Consider the following 24,634-nt stretch of genomic DNA (forward strand, 5'->3'; position numbering starts at 1 on the left):
TATGCTCTGAACTCCCTTCTCCCTCTGTCTACTTTTAAGCAAGTCATGAATTCTACACACTGAAGGAAAACAATTGTGCTTCAGTGGAAAACAGTGCACTGTCTAAAGGATAACCCTCTGGCGTCTGATTCTGTGGGAGATATTTTACACCTCTGTTAAGCTGTAAATAACTGATAAATACCGCACTGCAAAATAGTTCTCGTCTATAGGCAATGCTGTCTGGTGAAGGCTCGACGGACTTCCCTCCTCCCCTGTGGAAAAGACAGTTTACACATTTGTTTCAATATTCCTCATCTATGATGTGTTTTGTGATACAGGATTGGCTCCCTCACAACTTAAATAAAATCTTTAGTACTTTCTCCTTTTTATATCTGTACATCCTGATTTTAACCTTTTTTCGGAAAATCATCTTTTAACCCTACATTTCCCAGTCTACTCTGAAATAGTCATATGTGGCCTAATATTAACCTTGAAAACCAAATGTTTCCCTTAATAGACAGGAAAATTCATTTGTTGTTCTGCTGTTCTTCGTTTCTAGTTCAGTTTAACAAATGCACAAAATTAAGTACCAATAAAGGGAACAGGGGTGTCTCAATCACTGTTTGGCATCAAAAATCAAAGTAAAGAAAACCAACTCGGAAGATCCCAGACAAATGCACTCCTTAATTCAGCCCAATATTTAGTCTGGGGCTCAGTTCAACCAAATAACATTAAAAATAATGATAAAGAAAATTTTAGTGTCTTTCCTCTATTCAACCCAACGTCCCCTCAAAGAACATAGAGAATGGCAGACTGGATCTAAGATACTGAATGTCTGAGGCTCACCATGGTAAACCTATGGCAGAGTTTCTCAAGCTCAGCACTAGTGACATACTGGACCAGACAATCCTTCGTTGTCGGGGACTGTCCTGTGCACTGGAGGGTATTTAGCAGCATCCGTGGCCTCAACCCACTAGTAGCCAGTAGCACCCCGCTGCCAACTGTGACAATCAAAAATGTTCCAGACGTTGCCAAATGACCCAATGACCCATGAGGGGTAAACTCATTCCTGGCTGAGAACCACTGATCTACAGGAAATAAATTATGATTTGAGTTGAGAAGTCCTAATTTGATGGAAGTATGAAGAATAGAAAGGAAAAGGGAAAGGAAAAAGTCAGTAAGACCAACATTAATAAATGAGTCAAAATGAGTCAAAGGTTAACAGTAAACACGAGACATAAAAAAGATCAGAGTGAGACAAGCGACAGAAAAAACCACTTATTAAACCTTGTTTGAACACGGGCGCACAGAATTGGATTAACCACAATCTTTAGTTTGTGACGCTCAAATCACGAGCTCATGTCCATGCATGGCCTGCTTTTATTCAGTTAATTATTCTTAATAATACGGTAAGCATCTGCAAACCTGGCACACAAAACGAAGCCTCAGACCTTGACTTGAATGGTCATCTAAATACATGGTTCTCTACCAACCTCTGCCTTCCTTCTCTCTCTTCCTTCCGTTTTTATATAGTTTCATTATACCTATATGTATTCCTCAAAATTTTATTATGTATATATGCATATACACATGCATTTATTGATAATGTACATACATATATAAATTTCAACTTTATAAAAAGGTATCATGCTCTATGTAGTCTCTCGCAGCTCACTTTTAAACTTAATATTACATTACTGAGATCCTTCCACATTACTGCTTTCTTTATGAAGTGTACTTTCTTCATTTAAACTGCCATGTAATATTCCATTGTCTGACAGTATCAGTTAATTCACCCACTGTCCTTCAAGATGAGCGTTTGGACTGATCAAAGTTTCTGCTATTGTAAGCAGTGATATTATGGATACTTTATACATTTTCTAGTTAAAAATATATAGTTGACCTATATCTAGGAGCAGAACTGCTAGATCACAGGGTACACAGATATTCAGCTTCAGGAATTTTCTGAAGTGATAACACATTCACCAATTTATACAACCAACAGCAATGTACTGGAGAACCTGTGGATCCACATCCTACTACTGCACATGGTCAGACTTTCCAATGATATCTTATCTGTCTTTCCCTGATCATCAGTGATGTTCAACATTTCTTCACAGATTTTTCGTTGTATGAATTTCCACTTTCTTGAAATGCCTACTCCTACCTTTTGGCCATTTTTCTGTTTTGTTGTTTTTTTTTTTTCAGGCTCTTACTAATTTGTGGTTTTTATTTTCTTCGTCAATTGTGTAAATACCTTCTTCAAGTTTTTTCTTTACTATAGATATCTTTGGAGTGTTTTTAATTTTTTTAATTAATTAATTAAATTTTTGGCTGCCTTGGGTCTTTGTTGCTGCGTGCGGGCTTTCTCTAGTTGCGGCGAGCAGGGGCTCCTCTTTGTGTGGTGCGTGGGCTTCTCGTTGCGGTGGCTTCTCTTGTTGTGGAGCACCAGCTCTAGGTGTGCGGGCTTCAGTAGTCGTGGTGCACAGGCCCAGCCGCTCTGCGGCATGTGGGATCTTCCCGGACCAGGGCTTGAACCCGTGTCCCCTGTATTGGCAGGCAGATTCTTAACCACTGCACCACCAGGGAAGTCCCTTTAACCGTAATTCAGTAAAATTTATCAGTACTTTAAGAGTCAAGAATTTTTGCCTCCAGTATAGGAAATCTTTCTCTACGGAAAGATTAAATTTACTCATTTGTGTTTCATTGTACGAATTTTAAAGTTTTGCTTTTGACATTTAAATTCTTAATCTATTTGGAACTGGTTTTTGCATGTGGTTTGAGATCATGATACGATTGTAACAATACAATCTTTTACCATAAAGAAAACCATTTTTTCCAATGCCTTCCTTTCCCCACTGATTAGCCACCTCTATCACAGAATGTGTCTAGGTTCTCCCTAGTCTGTTCCAGTAATCAATTTGTCTAACCCAGTGCCATTACGACACTGTTTCAGTTACTATAGACTCAAACCAAGCCTCCCCTCCCCAATACACCCAGAACCCTAATCATAATCTTCAAAGTGCTTCAGGTAGTCTTGGACCTTTACTCTTTGATATATTTATCATATACTATGAAAAGCTCTGCTATGCTGTAATATAATAAAAAAAATAAAATAAAATCTTGATTAGAAGTGTGGAAATTTCAGCCAATCCCCCAACCTTCCACAGAGGAGAGAGAGGTTGGAGACTGAGTCAATCACGAAGAGCCAGAGATTTAATCAACCACCCCAAGACAATGAAACATTCACAAGAATTCCTAAACAGAGGGATTCAGAGGGCTTACAGGTTGGTGCGCATGATGAGGTGCTGGGAGGGTGGCATACCTGGAGAGGGCATGGAAGTTCCCCACACCCCACCCTATCCCCACACTCTGCCCCATATATCTCTTCCATTTGGCTGTTCCTTGAGTTGTACTCTTTATAATAAGCCAGTAACAGTTTACAAAGTGCTTTCCCGAGTTCTGTGAGTCATTCCAGCTAATCGCCGAACCTGAGGGCATGTTGTGGAAACCCCCAAATTTGTAGTTGGCCAGAGAGAAGTTTGAGTAGCCTGGGTACCCCATTTCAGCTGGCATCTGAAGAAGGAGTGGTCTTATGGGACTGAGCCCTTAACAATTAAATTGTTAGGACACGAATTAGGAGTCAGAAGTATATGAGTAAGAATAGCTCATGTGCTTTGACTGAAATTATACTGAATCTATAGATTAGTTTACGAAAATGGCAACCATTATGTCCTCCTATTCATGAATATCGTACTTCACTCTCTATATTTATCTTATTTAACACCTTAGTAAATCTCTGCCACTGATATCTTACACATCTTTTGTTCTGCTTATTCCTAGGTACTGATATTCTGAAGCCACTGTAAATAGCATCTTCTAACTTTTTTTTTTTTTTTACCCTAGCTAGGGCCTCAAAGACAATGCTTAATAGTAAGGAAAATTCCAACGTGAACATTTCAAAGGCTATGACAGGTAAGTTTCCTGCCCAGCCTTAAGACGTAACAGCCAGACAGACATATTCCTTTGAACTCTTTAGCGATCAAGAGGATACACAGTGGACTGTGCTGAATTCGCGATTACAACCAGGTGTTCTGAGATTATCGCTACAGCAAATGTATTCCTACTGTATTATTTATAAAGTTTTCCTAAATTACACCACATTTCATTGTGCCTATACTGAATAAGCTAGGCAAAGAGATTTTAATGCTGAGAAACATCATGGTACAGTCAGAAAAACCGAGGTTTAAATTCTGACTCGGTCAGATAATTACTAGCCACTTGTTCTTAGAGGCAAGTTACTTAACCTGCCTGTTAACTTCAGTTTCCTCATACGTAAAACAAAGGTGATAATGTTAGTATCTATACCACAGGAGTTTTGTGAGGAAAAAACTTACACACAGAAAGCCTTAGTACCCTGTCTGGCATGCCGCAGCCTCAATAATAATAACACTCACCTCCCCACCCCTACTTAAGTACCTATACTTCATCGTTTCAAAAGATAATAATATTCTAGTGCACGATGAGGTAAATCACCATGAATTCTAAAACTACCTATTTTTTGGATGAACTAGAATCTTGTCACATGTAGAATTCTTTGAAAAAATACTAGATCAATGGAATCTTGGAATTCTTCTTAAGTAGGTTTCAAATAAATATAGTCATAAAATAGTAATTAGCTAGCTTAAGGCATAAAAACATGTAGGACTAGATAAGGATTACACTCTCCTTTAAAAGGAAGCATCAGTCAACTTGCACTTTACCTGGCATATCTGCTTGATCAATCTGAGCCATTGTTATTAAATGTCTGTTAATCAGCTCCTAAGAAAAGAAAACAAGTATATTTACATCTAAACACAACTTCTGAAATCTGGACTTTCTATTGCAACTGAAGAGCCTGAGTACTAATATTTTTGGCATGTGTACTTTTTAATGTTGGTATCAGGACATAACATTTCCAATAATGTGAAATGTCTAAATTCCAGTCCTGGATAGACCTGCCCATCGCTAAGGTTGGTTTCAAGTAGCAGTGCTATAACCCACAGCATGCGGCTAGCTCTGTGGCCAAGCTCGTCGATAATTCACTCTACAAACATTATTTTATACTGGTGCAACTTACTTCTGTGAAACAAAAACATTTCTGAGAATCGAAGAGTAAAGTAAAATTCTACATACCAAATAATACCTGTTCAACACTGCCAAAAAAAACTAAATAATTTTATAAAACCTACTTTACAGAAAATATTGAGCTGCCTTAAAAATGAAGTTCATTTCTAGGCCAAATTACTTATTAGCCAACTACTACAGATATTAGCAAAAAGTTGTCTAGTGGTTAGAAACCATTTAAATTATTTATTTATATACTTCAGAGACCTTCCAGTGCACAGGAGGTGCCGTGCAAAAAGGTGGCCCATTTAAATAGCTAGTCCGTGTTCTACATCTGAACACAGTTACTTGCAATTTTCTTTAAAAATGGCTTTCCTTAAATAAATATCAATTAGTCTCATAAACTGTAAATTCTATCTTCTTTATTACAGCATATTTGATTAAGTAATACAATTTGAAAGGAGCTCTGTTCTTTCTCCAGTTCTTTGCTAAAGCACGAAAGACATTAAGTATTTCCACCCCGAACTCTGAAAGCATACCTGTCGGAGTTCATCAGCCATGAAGAAGGAAGGTGCATTTGCTTTTGGTTGCATATAAGCAACATGAGGTGCAGTTGGAGGATAAATATGGTAGTTTGGAAAAACCTGAAAGATAGGAAGGGGGAAAATATCATGATCAATTGATAAGCTTTATCATTATTTCGATAAAGTTTTAATCTTTAAATGACAGTGACAAATGGATACTTTTAACCTTTAAATAATAGTGAATTAAACACCTGAGAAAAGCTATTATTAGTACACCTTCTGAATGATTTCATTTTTTAAATAATCTTTATTGGAATAACAAGTTTTTAAAAATCTAATGAGAAAGGAAACATTTCTTCAGATACAGTAAAATTTCAGGTCCAATGAGAGGCAAAAGGAGCTCTTTGTAAGCATTTTTTTAAGGCAGCTGGAAGAGAGGAAGAAAGTAGATATTCACGGTGCTTGGGCACAGTCAGATCAGGTAGTAACTCTGCCGTGGACGCCCAAAGAACTGTCCTCTTTAAGGGTTTCTAGCGACCAAACGAAACAAAATGTTATCTAGATACTTAACACTTCAAAGTAGAACAGAAAAGAGGACCAACATACTCTGGGTCAGCAGTGGAGGTGAACAGAAGGGTATGACAATATACCTTCCAATCAAACTACAACAAAGTTACTCAATTCTGCTTCCAGCTTCTTGTCTTTGCCTCTTCCAATTGGAATCTTCTCACCACCCCGCTTTTTTCCCTTTTTCCTCTGCCTCTCCTTCCCTTCAACTGGTCCACGATACAAAATCAAGTACATCCTAAAATATCTTTTGTTTTATTCTTTCATTTTTAAAGCCAAAACAAACATTTTTTTTTCTCTTTTAAAAATGAATTCATTTGATTTCTGTTGCCCTCATGTGGCTCTTCTGCTCTGGACCTCAACCAGGAAGTGATTTTGCAATACCTGTAAGGTCTCCTTTAACCTATACCTGAAGGGAGAAGAGTGCCTCCTTTTTCTTGCCTTGGTTTCCTTATATCAGGTAGTATAGTTGGGCATGACTACCTCAGGTTTACCAGGAGCATATTTTTAAGAGTGGTTTGAAGGGTAAAAACATTACAAAAATGTGCCACATATAATCTCCACAAAAACAGCTGAGACAGTTTTGTGACAAAAGAACCTCTTCATAGATTAAACTAACTTTTTTCTACAAATATGATAAAAGAAAAAACGTAAATAATGATAAAATATGATAACCCCTCCCCCCAAAAGTAAAACATGGATGGAATTCTTACTTGAAAGAACCAAGGAAAGTCTCTACTCTACCTCAATTATTTGACCTTCAGTTCGGCAAGCTGTTCTGTGATAACTTTTGAAAGATCTCTGACCAAAAACAAAACAAAACAAGAAACTATTAGCTATTTTATTATTTTTTAGAAAGCATTTTACATGATTTACAAGTACTTCTATAAATGTTTTCACATTTACTTCTCATACGATGGTCGTGTGCTTAACCTCATTTACAATCGGGGGACCAGTCTCAGAGGTACTAAGATTCAAGAGTCACAAAACAATGGCAGAACTGGGACTCTTAAAAAGGAAAAATAAAAATCTGTTGTCTTTCCACTCAAACTGCCTTTTAGTAAAATATTAAATGTAATCAAAATAAACCATTAATTTAACTTATGGGGTCAAAATCTGCTTACCAAAATCCAAACATACTTTTCATCTAAGCCTGTCAGTTATGATTTTGTCAAATATCTACAGTTTAGACCAGCATTCATATTTTAATGGAATTTGGCTTTCTTACTCATGAGATCTTCATCTACTACTTATTTTTCTATAGCTAAATAATTTTTGAACATGGACAAAATTATGAAACTAAAAGTGTACAATTTATGGAACATGACGCTTCCCTCTCGGCCCCTCTCCCCCTACAGTCCTTTGGTAGCTCTTTCCTTACCCATAATCAGGGCTCCCTGAACGTCCTCCCTCCTTACCAGTGACCCATGCTGGAGGCCTCCTATCACTGTGTCCTCCACCATCCAGAGTTCTAGCTATTAAATCACTGCCTCGCCTGAGCAAGCATTTATCATCGGTTTGCTCTCAGCAACTACTGATAAGAATCCATCTACTCCTCTAACTACTTTCTCTAACTTCAGAGGTGAAACTACCTGTATCTACAAACAAAAGTCAGCAAACATCAACACCAGCTAGCACAAGTACTAGGTAACCCCATAAGCAAAACATGCCATAAAGTAATAAACTAGAGCTTAAATATAACTTCTGATTACAAGCAGATTTGGCCAAAACTAGAGATATTATTAATGCAGAAACAGATTACTTTGAACAGGTAAGAAGAGATTGGAATTATCATCTAAGTCAGAAATTAATTACTTTTTCACATCACAGTATAAAGATACAGGACTGGGTAAACCTCCTCGTTAATCTCATTAATAAGAAGAAGCTGTTATAAGAGCCCTCTCTTTTCTCCTTTAAATGCAGACATACCATTCCAGTCAAAGGTGCTGGAGTTGTGTCTGTATAGAAGTAAGTCGTCCCACCGACAGTTTCCTTTTGGATCACCTGACCAGAAGATGGAGTCTGAGAGACAGGATTATTAACAGGTGTAGAGGCACTAGAAGGCACCAAGTAATTGGCTGGATTTGGAGTGTGACTTCTTCTTCTGGGAGCAGGAGAAGTATGTGGAGTGATCTTGGGGGAGTGCAGAGGGGAAGATCCAGCAGACAATGACATTCCTGAAGAAGATGTAAAAATGTTTCTTAGAAAGCAAAAACTGGTTTCAGAGAAAAAAATCTGGAAAATAAAATGCAAACGTTCATTTGGAAGAAACATCTTTAGCAAAATTCTTTAAGTTCAAAAATAAAAGACAATTTTGTCTCGTTTTAGAGAAAGCTCTGATTAAAAGCAAATGTAAAGAATTTCTTTTTTTCAAATATAGTCATTCCCAAATAAATTAGGATATTTACTGTAAGAATACGTCTCCTCCATATCAAGGTTTACATGAGAAACTTCAATAATAAGAATTATTGATAATTTAATAAATTAATCAAAAAGTGAGAAATAACTGAGACTCTATAAAATTATGCCTTTTATAAAAGCCTTTCTTTAATAAAAGGCATAATTCCTTTTTTGTAATGAATCATTTAAAACTATGGCTATTAACAATACAAATATCACATACCCCTAAAATATTTTACTATCAAAAAATAAAATTATTTAATGAGATTTATTAGATTTCTTTTGGCCAAATACTACTAACAGAATGGTTTGAAAAAGCAAAAAAAAAAAACTAAGTCTAGTCTTAGTTGAAATACATGGCCGCTTAAATACCATATTTTTTTTTAAATCAAGACGTATACTATTTTGATGCCTTTTGTCTTTAAACAGGCATACGCTATATAGTAGACAACTGAAAATTTCTGCAGATGCATACTCTGCTCTAGTGCGAGTTTTACCTAAACACAACTAGCAAGAAACCATTGTATGCAGAGCATCCTCTATCATGAATCTATGGTGGAGAAAGGGAAAGGACAATTGTCTTCAACCCCCAGGAGATTCCAAGCTATCTGAGAAAACAAGGCCAGGTCACATGTAAAAGACATAAAATGGCTTACAGAAACACTCAAATAGAAACGAATGTACTGTCAACTCCATGCCTCCATACAGATGGAATGCAAATTAAGTAAAACCAGGCACAGTTTAGTCAAAGGCTTAATGGAGGCGATCAGTTCTGAGCAGAGACTGAAAATGGTTTCTCCAGCCACAGTTAGTTACACTTCCTGAAAGAATTAGCTTATCCAGGAGCTATTTTCTGGCTATTTGGGAAACAACTGAAAAACTTCACCTTTGAAATAATATGCCATCTCACGATTCAAGAAAAAAGTTACCAAAATGCTTCTGGTCACAGAAATATGATTAACAGGGATATGAATTTCAATTGCTAAGAATTCATAAAACACGAACACTGTTTTTTGAAAAGATGTAGGTGAATAAAAATAAGGTTGAGAACTGAGATAATACTTATTTTTACTCTGGATAGCCCTCTGTATTTTCTAAAGAGCCCTGACATAATTATTTTGTCTGATTTTCTGAGCAACGAAGGTAGCTCAGGTAACAAGCACCGCAGTACAGATCAGAAATTTACACACAGGGGGGTTGCTATCTGACCAAGGACATATGTGCACAGCCAACAGCAAAGCCAGGCTTCAAACCCAAGTCTCCAAACTTCCAGTTTAATACTCTTCCTGCTATAACACAATGTCTACTACACTGACATTAAAATAGGCCAGGAATTTCGCAAGTATGTCTTAAATACATCTAAGAGAAACTTTAAAAGTCTAAAACCCTTTAGAAAAATACTTATAAGGAAGCCAAGCTATTATATTAACATATGAGCCTAATTTTTAAAACTCATGATTCTTTTTTTTTTTGTGGTACGCAGGCCTCTCACTGTTGTGGCCTCTCCCGTTGCGGAGCACAGGCTCTGGACGCGCAGGCTCAGCGGTCATGGCTCACGGGCCCAGCCGCTCCACGGCATGGGGGATCTTCCCAGACCGGGGCACAAACCCATGTCCCTTGCATCGGCAGGCGGACTCTCAACCACTGCGCCACCAGGGAAGCCCTACATATGAGCCTAATTTTTAAAAAACTTTTCCAGAGTTCTGTATTTTTTCTAACTCTGTATATTATACATTTAATTGTAGGTCAATCCATACTGCAAAAATTGGGAGGATTATTCAACTATTTTCAAAAGATACATACTCCCCACTCATCTAATATGAAATGCATCTACAGTTTTCCTAAAGCTAGTCTCTAAGCCCTTCCAATATAAAACTGGCCAAGTCACCAAAAATGAGTAAATTTGTTTACTACCTTTAAATTAATAACATCAGCAAATACAGCTACCAATTCTTAAGCACTTTCCATATGTCAGGCAGTAATAAAAGTGCTTCACATACACGACTATTTAATCCTCACAACAACCCTGTGAGGTAGGTATATCAACAGTCACCTCACAGAGGAAGAAACTAACTTAAAAATAATTTTTAAAAATTTATTGTAAGGGCAAATACAGGTTACTGAACAAAAGAATCAAGATTGAAACTCAGGTCTATTTGATTCCAAAGCCTGTGCTCTTAGCCAATATCTAATACAGCTGCCCAACCCCTAAGCCATACACCAGAGAACAGAAAGGGGGTCCATTACACTTAGGAGCGTTAGTGTGACAACTTAAACGACGTGTGGGACCAGGGTAGGGGAAGTGGGGTGCAGCAGGAGAGGAGGGGAAGAGTCTGGCACCAGAGCAGGCGTACAAGTGAAACAAAAGGTAGAATCTCTCCTTAAGGCAAAATACGAGGAAAAAGACTACCAAAAACAATCTAGTAGAATTTACAGGTTGTAAGTTACAAGCTCTCTCTTTTGTGGCTAATCTAGTACAAAGTTTCAGCACTGAAATCTGAGTTAATATATCTGAGCTGAGGCTGGCTGGCATGATCTAAACACATACAAAATAAAACATGTAAAACAGTAATAAGGATCACCACCCATAAGGGTAACAGAATATTTAAGTTGTATGGGAAGCTAGAAAGGAAACTGACCTCTAAGTTACTGAAACATCCAGCCACAAAAGGCATAGCTTTGTGCCACCAAAATATTTTGCAAACATGTTAAAGAATCGAGTAAAATACACACACATCTGCTTGGAGAGAGTTATTCTGTACTTGGTATTGTGAAGACGATAAGCACAACACACTTAATATTAACTGCCTGCATGTAACACTAAATTACAGACAGCACAAAGGAGCAGAACCTTACTACAGAAATCAGTAACTAAAAATCAAAGTGAAGTAGAATGAACAGATTCCATTTCATCTCTCTTGCATGTAAATATTCCTTTATAAGTTCCATCCTCCCTTATATGGGGGGGTGGAGGCAGGGGCGCTACTTGTGGTTATTACAACAGTTTGCTATTAATTAGTACTCAATCACATGAACACGTATGCAAACATAGCAACACACTGAGGATACCATGAGAGACAAACAAGAAGAATGAAAATCTGTATTTTAAAAAAAATCTGAATTAAAAATATTTAATTTGTGTATTTATTTTTTGCATTACTTTTGTAATTAACTCTTAAAATGACATTTTGGTGAGATCATATACAATAATTACACTGTAATTTCTTATTAAGTGAATATGCAAACTGAGATATTTAAGTCATGTGTAAGTTAATCGCTTTAGAACATTCGAACAAATCCTTCTTAAAAGTACCCAATTCAAAGAAAAGTGAGGAACAATACAGAAATGCCCACTGGACGAATTAACCAGAGCAATGAACAAAATAAATGAAATTTTTAAAATTTAAGGTTAACTTATCAAGGTAAAAGTATCAGTGTTTCTGGATGACATAATTCTATACCTGAAAAACCCAAGGAAACAAACAAACAAAAAAGACTCTTGTAAATAATGACAGAATGCATAAAGTAAATGGCTCCAGTATTACAAAATACCAAATGAATCGTTCCTAAATACAAACATCCACCTAAGACAATCATATTTCTGGGAAATCAGAGACTGAGCTAAATAAAACAAATACCCTCCCTCAACCCCAACCAAAACTATGAGCACATAGAACTGCACGATAAAATACAATACCCACATTTAAAAACATAGCTGAAATCAAAAGAACAGCAACAAAAGCAAAAACTCCAAGAGCAAGAAATTAAGGCAAAATTGTGAACTAGAGATTATACTGTGGGAACTTTGGAAAACCACATCCCAGGCCAGATATAGTGTCTACAAGTTAAGGCTTCCATGTTCACATAGGCATATGAAACATGGCCTTCAGCACATAAAATGTGGAGAATGAAATTCAAATCCCAGTGTAAAGCCAGGAGTCTGGAAAAGCTGTACCATCAGGCAATGGTGGAGGAGAAAACTGCTACCTGTCAGCCCACAGGCAATAGGTAGGCTTGTCTGTGGAACAGAGGTGGAGGAAAGGAAGAGGGCTTGGCGCGTGGTGGGGGGGGGTTCAAGAGAAATGGAAACCTAATGCCTGCACCATGCACAGGTGCAGGAGAGAAAAAGCCCCAGGAGATTCTGTGTGATAGGGATCCCAGTGGGTAATTATAAAACTTAAACTGCACTGGCAATGGACACCTGGGTAAAGCAAACACCAACTATTTCGACAAACAAACAAACAAACATGATCTCTCCCCAGAAAATAATCCCATGTGAAAAGAACTCCCAAAATGAGAATCAAATATGCACAATACATTGAGAATTAGCACCCTGAAAACAATGAATCCCAGATAACAGAACCCTACAAAGGAGATTTTAAAAACCCTACAACTAAAATGATTAAGGACATGAAAGAAGTGACAAACATTTGGCCTCTCCCGTTGCGGAGCACAGGCTCCGGACGCGCAGGCTCAGCGGCCATGGCTCACGGGCCCAGCCGCTCCACGGCATGTGGGATCTTCCTGGACCGGGGCACGAACCCGTGTCCCCTGCATCGGCAGGCGGACTCTCAACCACTGCGCCACCACGGAAGTCCCATTTGTCCTTCTTAAACAGAACTATATTCTATAAGAGTAAAAATTATAACCATTAAAATTAAAGGAGAAAAAACTTAACAGGTGAGTTAAATAGCAAGGTAGACACAAAGACAAGAAAAGTAAACCAGAGAAGAATCTAGAAACAAAGCTTGGAAAATATAAAAGACTGGTTAAGATAAGATACACAGAAGGTAGAATGAGAAGGCAAATTTCCAGGATAAAGAAAATACTGGAGAAGCAATATTCGAAGAAAAGCTTTGGGATATTCAAGAACTAGGAAATCCTCATTCCAGAAATCCTAAACAAGAGTCCTGAACAGAATAAGTAAAAACAAGTCCCTTTCAATCAATCAGGTGAAACTGTTGCATGCCAAAGATAAAGAGAAAAACCTAAAAAGCTACAAAAGCAAAAAAAGACAAATTATCTTTAAAAAAAAAAAGGACAATTACATTCACAGGAGACTGATCAGCAACACTAGACAATGAAAAAATGTGCTCAAAGTAAGGGAAATAAATGTCATCTTAAAGTTTATGCACAATTTGCAAGTGAGGGGAAAAGTAAAGACATTTTTAAGGTCACTCACATCTCCTTGGCAAAAGAACAATTAAATGATCCACTTCAATACAGAAGAAAACTCCTTCCCCCAAAAAGCACAGAATAAAAGAATGTATGGGTAAATCTGAACAAGCACTGACAGTGAAACAATTAGGCTGAGATAGGTTCAAGTCAAAGTGTAATTAAAATTCTAGGTTACTGTAACACTGAAAGAGGGCAGGAAGGACTTCAACAAGTTCATACTGAGTAAAGCATGCATGGTAAAATTCTAGGGGTGACCATACACAAAACCAAAACATAGTACGTAACATCCAACCTCTACCCTACACCGTACACAAAAATTACCTCAAAAATCTAAATGCAGGAACTAACCTATAAAACTCTAAGAAAACCAGCATATACTTCATGATCTTCAGCTAAACAAGTGTTTCTTAAGTTGACACCTAAAGCACACATAACCAAGGGAAAAAGAAAAAGAAATTAAGACTTCACTAAAATTTTAAACTTTTTGTACTTCAGAGGAAACCATCAAGAAAGTGAAAAGCCAACCCACAGAATGGGAGAAAATATTTACAAATCATATATTCAGTAAAGGTCCAGTATATGGAATATATAAAGAACTCTTATAACTCAACAACAAAAATAACCAAATTTTAAAATTGGCAAAGGATCTGCATAGACATTTTTCCAAAGAAGATAAACAAATGGCCAATAAGCAGGTAAAAAGCAGCTCAACATCATTAGGAACATGCAAATCAAAACCACAGTGATACCACATTATACCTACTATGACAGCTATAATCAAAAATAAGAACAATAACAAGTGTTAGTGAGGAAGTGGAGAAAACGAAATCCTTAACACATTGCTGGTGGGAGTGTAAAATAATGCAATCACTTTGAAAACAGTCTGGCAGTTCCTCAAACTGTTAAACACCAGTAATTCTACTCCTAAGTATGTTACCCAAGATAACTGAAAACATTATCTTCACACAAAAACCAGTACATGAATGTTCAAAGCAGCACTATGCATAATAGTCAGAAAGTGGAAACAACTCAAATGTCTATCAACTGATAAACGGGTGAACAAAATGTGATCTCGCCTATACTATGGAATACTATTCACTTGTATGAAGGAAAAAAATACTGATTCATGCAACAACATGGATGAAGCTTGAAAACACTGTTAAGTGAAAGAAGCCAGAGACAAAAAAGCCACACGTTGTATGATTCTATTTACATAAAACGGCCAGAAGAGGCAAATCCATAAAGACATAACGTAAATTAGTGGTTTCCAAGGACTGAGGAGGGGGGAAATGGGGAGTGACTACTAATAGGAAGGTATGAAGTTTCTTTTTAGGGTTATGAAAATGCTGTGGAATTAGACTATGATGATGGTTGCACAGTCTTGAGAGTATACTAAACACCACTGAATTGTACACTGTAGAAGAGTGAAGTTTATGATATGTGAATTACATCTCAACAAAAATAGTTAATACCTAAATTATTGCTGCAGGTGAGGGGAGAAGGATCAAGAAAACTCCATTAATCCAATGGGCGTATGGGGTGGGGGGTGGGGGAGAGAGGGAGTGTGTGTGTGTGTGTGTGTGTGTGTGTGTGTGTGTGTGTGTGTGTGTTGGAGAGGGGGGAGAGACAAACAGATTGCAAAAAACAAAATTCCACTTACATTAACTAGCAATAAAAACCTAAAATATCTAGGCACAAACTTACCCAGGATGTGCAGGACTTACATGAAGAAAAAGGTAAAACTCTACTGTCAGAAACAAAAGATAACTTGAACAAAAGAAAATAAATACCTGTACCTATTTGTTGTAAAAATGTCAATTCTACCCCAAACTAATCTAAAAGCATAATGCTAGCTCAATAAGAAAACCAACATAATTTTTTTTATTTAGCCAAACCAATTATATTCATTGGAAAAATAAGCAGTAAGATAGCCAGGAAAATTACTAAAGTAAAGCAAGTACAGAGGAAGAACAAAAAAAAAAAAAAAAGAAGAAGAAAGAAGACTGAAAAAGTAAAAGGAAGAAAAAAGTACTGTATAAGGTCACTGGATACTAAAAAAGTGATGAAAGCTATAGTAACAAAAATATTGGATAAAGGCTCCCATGAACAGTGGGTCAACACAACAGAATAAGCATGAAACTTGACCCCAAATATATATGAAAAAATAAGCATAAGATAAAACTTCAGGGGAGGAGATGGACAGTAGTCAGATATGCCAACTTACTAGCCATCCCTAAATGACGAATTGAGTAAAGATAAAAGCAAACAGATGGTTATTTAGATAAAATAAATAAAAGTGACTCACCCTTCCATTCATTACACCCATAAAAAAGACAAATAAATATTCAGATTTAATATTTAAGAGTTTAAAACGAAAAGTATCTCAAAGAGCATTTTTTTAAATATAATGTTATGAAGACATACAAAACACAAAGGTCAAAATAGAATTTAACTTCTTCAAAAAATAAATATTTCTACACAGCAAAAAAAAGATATTTGCAACACTTAGTAAAAGGCTAATCATCTTATTATATAGTTCTTAAAATCATTAAGAAAATAGAAAGCAACCAATAGAAAATGGACAAATTATACAAGTAGTCAGTCTGCAGAAAAGAAAATTAAATGCCTCAAACATATAAAAAGATGCTAATATTCACTGATAATTAAAAGAGATGCAAAGTAAAGCCAGCGTATCATTGGCTCAGACTGGCGTAGATTAAAAAGTTTATTTAGACAATTATTAAAAGGGTGGATGGCATATAAATACTGTCATACATTTTTCGTGTCGATTGTTACAATCTCTTTTGGAAGAATATTTGGCAATACCTATCAACTAAAACCTTTTAATTGGCATGAAAATGATAAACAATTCAAACTAAAAATGTCATAAAATGAAAAATAAAAGCTATAAACTCCATTAAAGTGTATATTTTTGTCTTGCTCATCTTTGAGGCCCTCAGAAGTCGCTGAATAAATGCCTCATGAACAAACGCTAAGGTCGCTTTTAAATCCCTTCTAGGAAAAACAAATGTAATATTTTCTTCTCTCAAAGAATTTTTTAAAAGGTGTCCTCTCAGATACAAATGTATCTAAGATGCCAGAGCAAAGATCCTCCTAAATATGAAAACATTAGGAGCATCCCTTTTAAAATCAGGTACAAGACAAAAATGTCAACTATGATTTCTTCTCTACAATCCCATACTAAAGGCCCTGGCCAATGCAAGAAAACAACAGAAAAAAGATTACAAAGGAAGAGATTATCATCGTTATTTGCAAGTAAGTGTTCAAATTTTATATACACACACACATATACATATGTATATATACATATAAAATAATCTACAAATTATTAGAAATAGAATGTCTCAAAGTAACCAACACACAAATGTCAATCACATATTTTCACACTAAGAATAATGAACTAGAAAATTTTTATTTTTGAGACGCCAAATTATAATACCAACAATTACCACAAATGTGTCTCAGAATATCTTACAAAATATATGTAATACTTGAACACAGAAAATTATAAAACTTTGTGGAAAGGCATTAAAGAAGACCTGGAAAAAAGAACTGGACAGAGAGCCCATGTTCATGGACAGAAAGACAATACTGAAATCGTGACGATCCTCTTCGATTCATCTAAAGATTCGATACAACTTCCCTGAAGGCACCAGGCTGCTTCACGGATCCACAAGGCTTGAAGACTGTCCCCTCCTCTGGTACACTCATCAACAACCCTCCTTGTCAACACCGAGCTCTCTAAACCCCACCCTCACAGTAAATTCCAATTCAACTTCTGAAAAATCTTCTTACTCTATAAAAATTCTCCTGATACTCATGTTTAAAAATTATTCCCATCATTTTGTACTTTATCTTTTGCTGCAAGTAGCGCACAATGCAAACTGTCTCTTTGCAGGGGAGAACTGCGCCTTCATCCTCTCTGTATCCCCAACTACACACGTAATGGCACGGTGTCAGCACACAATACATTTATCGAAAAGGAAAAAGAAAGAGGTGAAAGTTTCCTCTTCTTGGTACAGCAATAGCTACAAACAGGAAATGAAGAGTGCCAACACCAGAATTAACTGAGTATAACAAGTTGGGAGGAGAAAAGCAAGTGTTCATGCTATCAAGTGGCATAGATGCCAGTTGTCACTATTTAAAAGCAAATGTGAAACAAGCAAATGTGAGAGAAAGAGAAGAATCTGAAGAATTTGAGGTGAAGGGCATTCTTGTAACACAGCAGTCTGATTATTCTAGTACTACTCTTTCCAGATCTATGCAGCCTGGGTAAATCTAGATTACACTAATGTTAACTAAAATTGTTAATGCTGTTGTAACTAAAGTTGTTAACTTTAACAAAGTTCCAATAACCACATTAAATCCTCAGTAATAAACTGTCATGTATGGCTACACTGAAGAGAATGGTTTAGATTAGAAATCACCAAAATATATCTCATACTGAACAGATGAATGAATTAAAGACAAACAGAGGAAGCGTTTTATCTACTTAACAATAGGGCCAATATTTGGGACCTCATCCAAGAGAAAATCACAGTAAGGAATTTATATGATCATATCCAGGAAGACAAAAAACGAAGTTACTACTAAAGATATATTTCTTACTTTACTGATTTTTTTTTAAACCAAATTCCCTAATCACACCCCCTCCCAAATAAAACAATGCACAGTTTATAGCCCAAAAAACAGACACTAAGTTTATACTCCTAAATTCTAACAGGATCTTAAACATACAATGAATTAATAAATCTTTTTCCTTGATATTGCTTATGATAACTTAAAGGGTGGGTATAAAAGGACAACTCTAAAATTGAGATCAGAGCGCTTTTCTCCCCCTCCCTCCGCCACTCACTCTTTCAGTGAGTCAGAGACAAGCTTTATTTCTTAGTCCATTTCTATCCACTAGCTGTTCTTAGCAGGAGGAGAAAGTGAGTCTAAAGAAAGTGTTTAATTGCAATCATTGACAGTTAAGTCTGTATGTCATGGAGTTCTCTGCAATTTGATGCAACCTGTCAGACAAATCCCCAGGATACTCTAGACAGCTATCCTATACGCAGGACAGACTTCTACTGTGTAGAACTTTCTGAAATAAAATGTTAAAAATTACAGAACAACATCAGAAATGCATTAAATTCTCCGTATGATGTTGATGACTACTGCATAAATAAAACTGCTTTAAAATATAATCCCTACAGTTTCTCAGTAAATTTAGTAACAAAGATCCTTGACTGGTGTGTGTGGGGGTCCCCCAAGACCACTTCCATGTTCAGAAAGTCACTGGAACTCAGCACAGGGTTGCACTCGCGACTAAGATCTACCACAGCAGTGTAGTAAACGTACACATCCAGATCTCAAGGGGCAAAGACGCAGGTGGAGACTAGAGGGATTCATCTGTGGGCTTCCTTATGCCCCCTTCCTCACGAGGGGTCACACGGCCCACTCTTCGTCCAGGAGCACAAAGGCAATATATCTGCTCAGAGAAGCACCAGGGTTTTTACAGAGAAGCACACACCAGAATCCCACACTCCCGGACGGAAAGCATGTGAGCAGCACAAACCACACTGTTTGCACAGAGTCTAGGAACAGTAAACCACCCTCATCAGTTAGGGAAAAACCGGAACACTCCCCACCTCCGAGGTCCCAGACATCAGCCCAGGGCCAACCTTGCAAGCAGGCTCTGTTAAGTACACTATGTTAGCTCACTTCCGCACATATACCTTAAGTTGTCTACTACAGTACAGCCACCACTTTTTCATAATTCTGCTCTATAGTGTAGTGAATACTGTTACAGACAAATATAAGGGCAAATGTTTTGTTTCTTACATCTACACGTACCTCAGGGAAGAGGGAGGAGGGGGAAAAGTAAGCTTTAAGTTAGGGCAATGGATTTATGTTGATTCCACTAAGTTTGTCCATACACATTGAGAAAAATTATATAATTAGAGATGTACCCTCCGTCGCTAGGAAATATAGCAAAGAAAAATTAAATACAGCTCATGTAAAACGGAGCTGAACCTATGTGTTCCATCAACTCCTTTCGTTAGTATCTAAACTATCTAAACACACACCATAAAAGTAAATATATGTGTTATAGCTTAACTAGGATTTCAGCTACTAATGTTAATAGAAAAGATTTTATAATATCATTAGTTGGCATATTTTAATTTCTAGTATACTAATATTATAGAAGCCATTCAAAATGTTTACTTATGTAAAAATTAGAGGGGAATTCCCTGGTTGTCCAGTGGTTAGGACTCTGCGCTTTCACTACCGAGGGCCCCGGTTCGATCTCTGGTTGGGGAACTAAGATCCCACAACATGGCCAAAAAAAAAAAAAAACATGTGTTGGGACTTCCCTAGTGGCTCAGTGGATAAGACTCTGTGCTCCCAATGCAGGGAACCTAGGTTCAAACCCTGGTCAGGGAACCAGATCCCACATGCATGCCACAACTAAGAGTTCACATGCCACAGCTAAGGAGCCTGTGTGCTGCAACTAAAGAGCTGGCAAGCCACAACTAAAGGAGCCCTGGAGCCACAACTAAGACCTGGTGCAACTAACTAACTAACTAACTAACTAAATAAATAAATAAAATAAAATTTGGAAGTATGAAACAAAATTTATTCTTCATAAATAACTGTTGGACTTCTGGAGTAATCCTGAAGAGGATCGTCTGGCTATGGCTTGGTGTATACATCACAAAAACTGCTGCTTTCAATCTCAATAGCTTAAAAACTATGCACAGCCTTTGTCCCAGAAATTCTAGCTCTGGAAAGTACCCTAAAGAAATAATCCTAAATCCTGAAAGACATTTATAGTTAAAATAAATGTATATAGGGACTTCCCTGGTGGCACAGTGTTTAAGACTCTGCCTGCCAACGCAGGGGACACGGTTCGAGCCCTGGTCCAGGAGGATCCCACATGCTACAGAGCAACTAAGCCCATGTGCCACGACTACTGAGCCCACGTGCCACAACTACTGAAGCCCGCGTACCTAGAGCCTGTGTTCTGCAACAAGATAAGCCATCACAATGAGAAGCCCGTGAACTGCAACGAAGAGGAGCCCCTGCTCACTGCAACTAGAGAAAGCCCGTGCGCAGCAATGAAGACCCAATGCAACCAAAATAAATAAATATATAAAATAAAATAAATGTATATATACACGGAGCATATACATATGTGCTGCTTTTTAAATGGTAACACTATAATTCAACATTTTAACAGATAAAATAAGTTTTTAAGAACTGAATGCAATTTGAAGGATAGAGAAAACACTATCAATCTGCAGTCTATTAAGGTGGTAAGAATGGTTTTAGGAGAAAATAGCTCCATTATAAGTGACGTTCTGTGATGTACACTAAATTTTTCCCATGACACAATTATTTAATTCAGTTAAGAAATAAAGAAAAGCTGTTTGAATACTTAATAACTTTACGTTTAAAATTTTTCTTTTAAGTTTACATTCTGAATAACCTTGAGCATGTTTGTTTGCACAAATATCATCTTCGCTGCCTGGTAATAAAATACACCAAGTTAAAAACCCTAAATTTAGAAATCCTTAGTCAGTATTTTGCTTAATGAAAATCACCCTATTGAGTCACACTTGAATTCATACAATTACCTACTTAAATTCAAAGATAAATGAGAATCTACTTCATAAACTGCCAACAGTTTGAAGAGAATGTTTTACAATTTCCAATTTTTAAGCCAGAAGTAGACTAAGCTTCTCCCCTTTCTACAAATTAGACAATGGGGCCTGACACAGCTCAGGCACATAAACTCAGTGAAGGTAGAAATGAAGCTAGAATCTAAGTCCCTTGAGTGCTAGTACAACCCAGTGGAGCACTCCATGCTGTTGAATTTAACCCAAATTTAAATTCCTGAAGGCCATATAAAAATAATGCACCTAGAAGAAAAAGTTTAAGGAGAAAATGTGATTAAAGGCATAAGAATTGTCAAATTTCAGAACATATAAAATATTAAAGGAGGGGAGGATGGTACAACCAGTTCACAACATTTCTCTGTTCAAGTTTCTGGATTTCTACAATAAGCCTCAAAACTATACTGCCAATCCTAAAAGTTTAGGTACTGTGAAAAGAAACAAGTCATAGGAAGCTATGTATAACCGCTACAGACAAGGGTGATCCAGAAAATCCTTGAATTTAAAGACAATTAGAATTTAAAGACTTGAATTAGTGTTTCTGAAGATTCCTAGCAACATGAAAGTTTGGGTCATTTTCTTTATTAAAGTTTCTTTTTTTTAAGTTTATATGTCTAATGATATTAATTCCACCGCCGCCCCCACCCCCGACCCCAGCAAAGGCTATTACTACACTAATGGAACGCATTTCATAATAGATGGCATCTAAGAATCCAGGGACTAAATGGCAATAATCCATCAAGATGTTGCCATTAAGTAAAAAAATGTAAATATTTTACTAAATTTTATTTTGGGGACATTTTACCATCACTTTTTTTTTTTTTTTTTTTTTTTTTGCGGTACGCGGGCCTCTCACTGTTGTGGCCTCTCCCATTGCGGAGCACAGGCTCCGGACGCACAGGCTCAGCGGCCATGGCTCACAGGCCCAGCCGCTCCGCGGCATGCGGGATCTTCCCGGACCGGGGCACGAACCCGTGTCCCCTGCATCGGCAGGCGGACTCTCAACCACTGCGCCACCAGGGAAGCCCTACCATCACTTTCAAGTCACAAACACAGGTAAGAAAACTTTAAAAAGTGGACATAAATAAAGATTTAACTGAGACAACCATCATATAGCCATGCTCACATTTTAAATGTGGATCTAATCCTCAAATAGACTGTACAAAATAAAACAAACCACTATCCAAAAAGCAACAGGATTAGGAAGTAAAAGTTAAAATAATATTAGTCTTTACAGTCATTACTTCTTTCCCCATAATAATTCCATCATTCAATCAAATTCAGCTTTGTAGATAATTATCAAAACTGGCTAAAACTGTTATTAATCAAAAGTACCAGGCTTAAGGTAATAATAATCATGCAACTAATGAACCTAAAGCTGAAATGTATAAACTCTCATTTGTCTAAAAGCCCAATTTTCCAAATCCTGACATGATGAATGATCACTTCCACTTCTAGCCTAAACAATAATCAACTCAAATATTGACTAGGTAAAATTCCCATTATTCCTATATATTTTAAATCATACTAACTTTCAAATGATTAAAATAAAATTAATATATTTATAACCCTTTAACTCTTAAACCACAAAATTATTTGTTACCACACAGATGTATATACCTTTGGCCAAAGTATTGCCTGTATCATGCCACACCCTGTTTTTAAAAGCCTCCAAAAGGACAATCCACAGTATTCCTGCATAATTTATAATGGCCTAGAATATTAGGATAAGAAAACTTTCCTTTCTATAGCTTAAATCCCTCATGTCTCATATAAAAAAATCCATTTAATTAAACATTAAAATTATCCTCATTTCCTTGAAAACTGAAACTAAAAAAATAACCTTTTAAGGTAAAAATTGTTAATTATCAAAATCACAATATTAGCCATAAGCCACGATAAAAATTATTCACTAATCTAGTAAAATATACACTAATCAAGTTAAGTTCAATTTAATCCTAAAAGTTGCAAGCCACAAATGCAAACTACCTTTGCAAAGATGAAACAACCCAAATGCCAAAAGGTTTACTGGAGAGAAATGTTTATAACCCCATGTGGAAAAAGGATAGCTTGGATTCATAAGTAGACTGCTAAAATCCTATGCTGACCTCTCAGGAGCATACTAATTCTTGCTGGCAACAAATAGTAAAATTTCTACACTTTAAAGAATTGTTTCATTAAGTGTGGTGATAAAATGAAAACAAAGTCAGTAAGAATATTGATTGATGTCAACTGCCAGAACTGATTCCTTCACAAACCCTGTTTTCACAACAGCAACCCCTTATGATTAGGGGAATTAAAAGTTGCTGAACGCAACAATCCCTTCAGTTAAACAAACAGACCCCTCAGAGCTGTCCAACGCTGCCCAAACTATCCATCCTTTAGTCGGATCAGTCAGTTTCATGAATTGTAGGATTTATCTTCAAGTCCAGTGCTGACTCAGAGGGTAGCTTGTTCCCTAGAGAAAACAACCAACAAAAATCAGAACAGCTACTGCTCATAAGCTCTTTCAACACCCAAGTGGAAAGGACAACTTAATGGGTCCAAAAAATAGTTCAACTTCCTTTCAGCTACAGGAGTAGCCAATAAACTGAAAGCATCTATATGCCATAGGCAGTTCCTCGTTAAAGCTTTCACTCAGTTACAGTAAGAAATGTTAAAACTAAAAAGCTTGCAAGAGAAGCTATCACACACACCATAGGGTTTCTCACCCAAGAAGAAATTTGCAAGGACTATAAACGGAAAGTATTTCAAGGGCCAAAGCTGTTATTTTGTTTTCTTTAATCTGTGAAAAGCTGCCTTTCGTGTGCGTGCGTGCATGCGTGTGTGTGTGCGTGTGTGTGTAGTGGGGGGAATTAAATATTTCCACCCAGAAGCAGTCTACATGTCTAGGGCACTAGCTTTGCTTATGGCCATACATAAAAAACTAGTGAAATGTTACTTAATTCCCTAAACGCAAGGTCCTCATATTCACTGGTCAGAGAGAATATTCTGAATTAAAAGATAAAAAGAGTAACATGTTCTGTTTCAAGATATGCAATAGTGAACTGCCTTCCCTATTATTTCTAAAAACCAAAAAATCAACATGTACAGCCTTAGAGCCTCAAAATATACCACTACAAAACGGGGGGGGGGGCTTTGCATTTCATGAGTTAGGGGTTCTGGCTACAAAAATACGTTGTTATGAAAAAAAAGAGG

At 36.8% G+C, this 24,634-nt stretch overlaps 1 protein-coding gene across 2 annotated transcripts in view; it reads right to left on the reverse strand.

Moving 5' to 3' along the window:
- Positions 1 to 24,634, reverse strand: part of PAN3 (poly(A) specific ribonuclease subunit PAN3) — a gene marked incomplete at its 5' end in the record, with an annotated part of 115,833 nt that overhangs the window by 26,096 nt on the left and 65,103 nt on the right. For both annotated transcript variants that reach the window (XM_082675548.1, XM_082675547.1), the window contains 3 exons: positions 4,743 to 4,800; positions 5,625 to 5,729; positions 8,106 to 8,353. In XM_082675548.1, the coding sequence (XP_082531674.1) occupies positions 4,743 to 4,800; positions 5,625 to 5,729; positions 8,106 to 8,353 (411 nt within the window). The remainder of the gene's footprint in view (positions 1 to 4,742; positions 4,801 to 5,624; positions 5,730 to 8,105; positions 8,354 to 24,634) is intronic.

This window comes from Grampus griseus (assembly GCF_964374135.1).
Source record: "Grampus griseus genome assembly, chromosome: 18".
Lineage (NCBI taxonomy): Eukaryota > Metazoa > Chordata > Mammalia > Artiodactyla > Delphinidae > Grampus > Grampus griseus.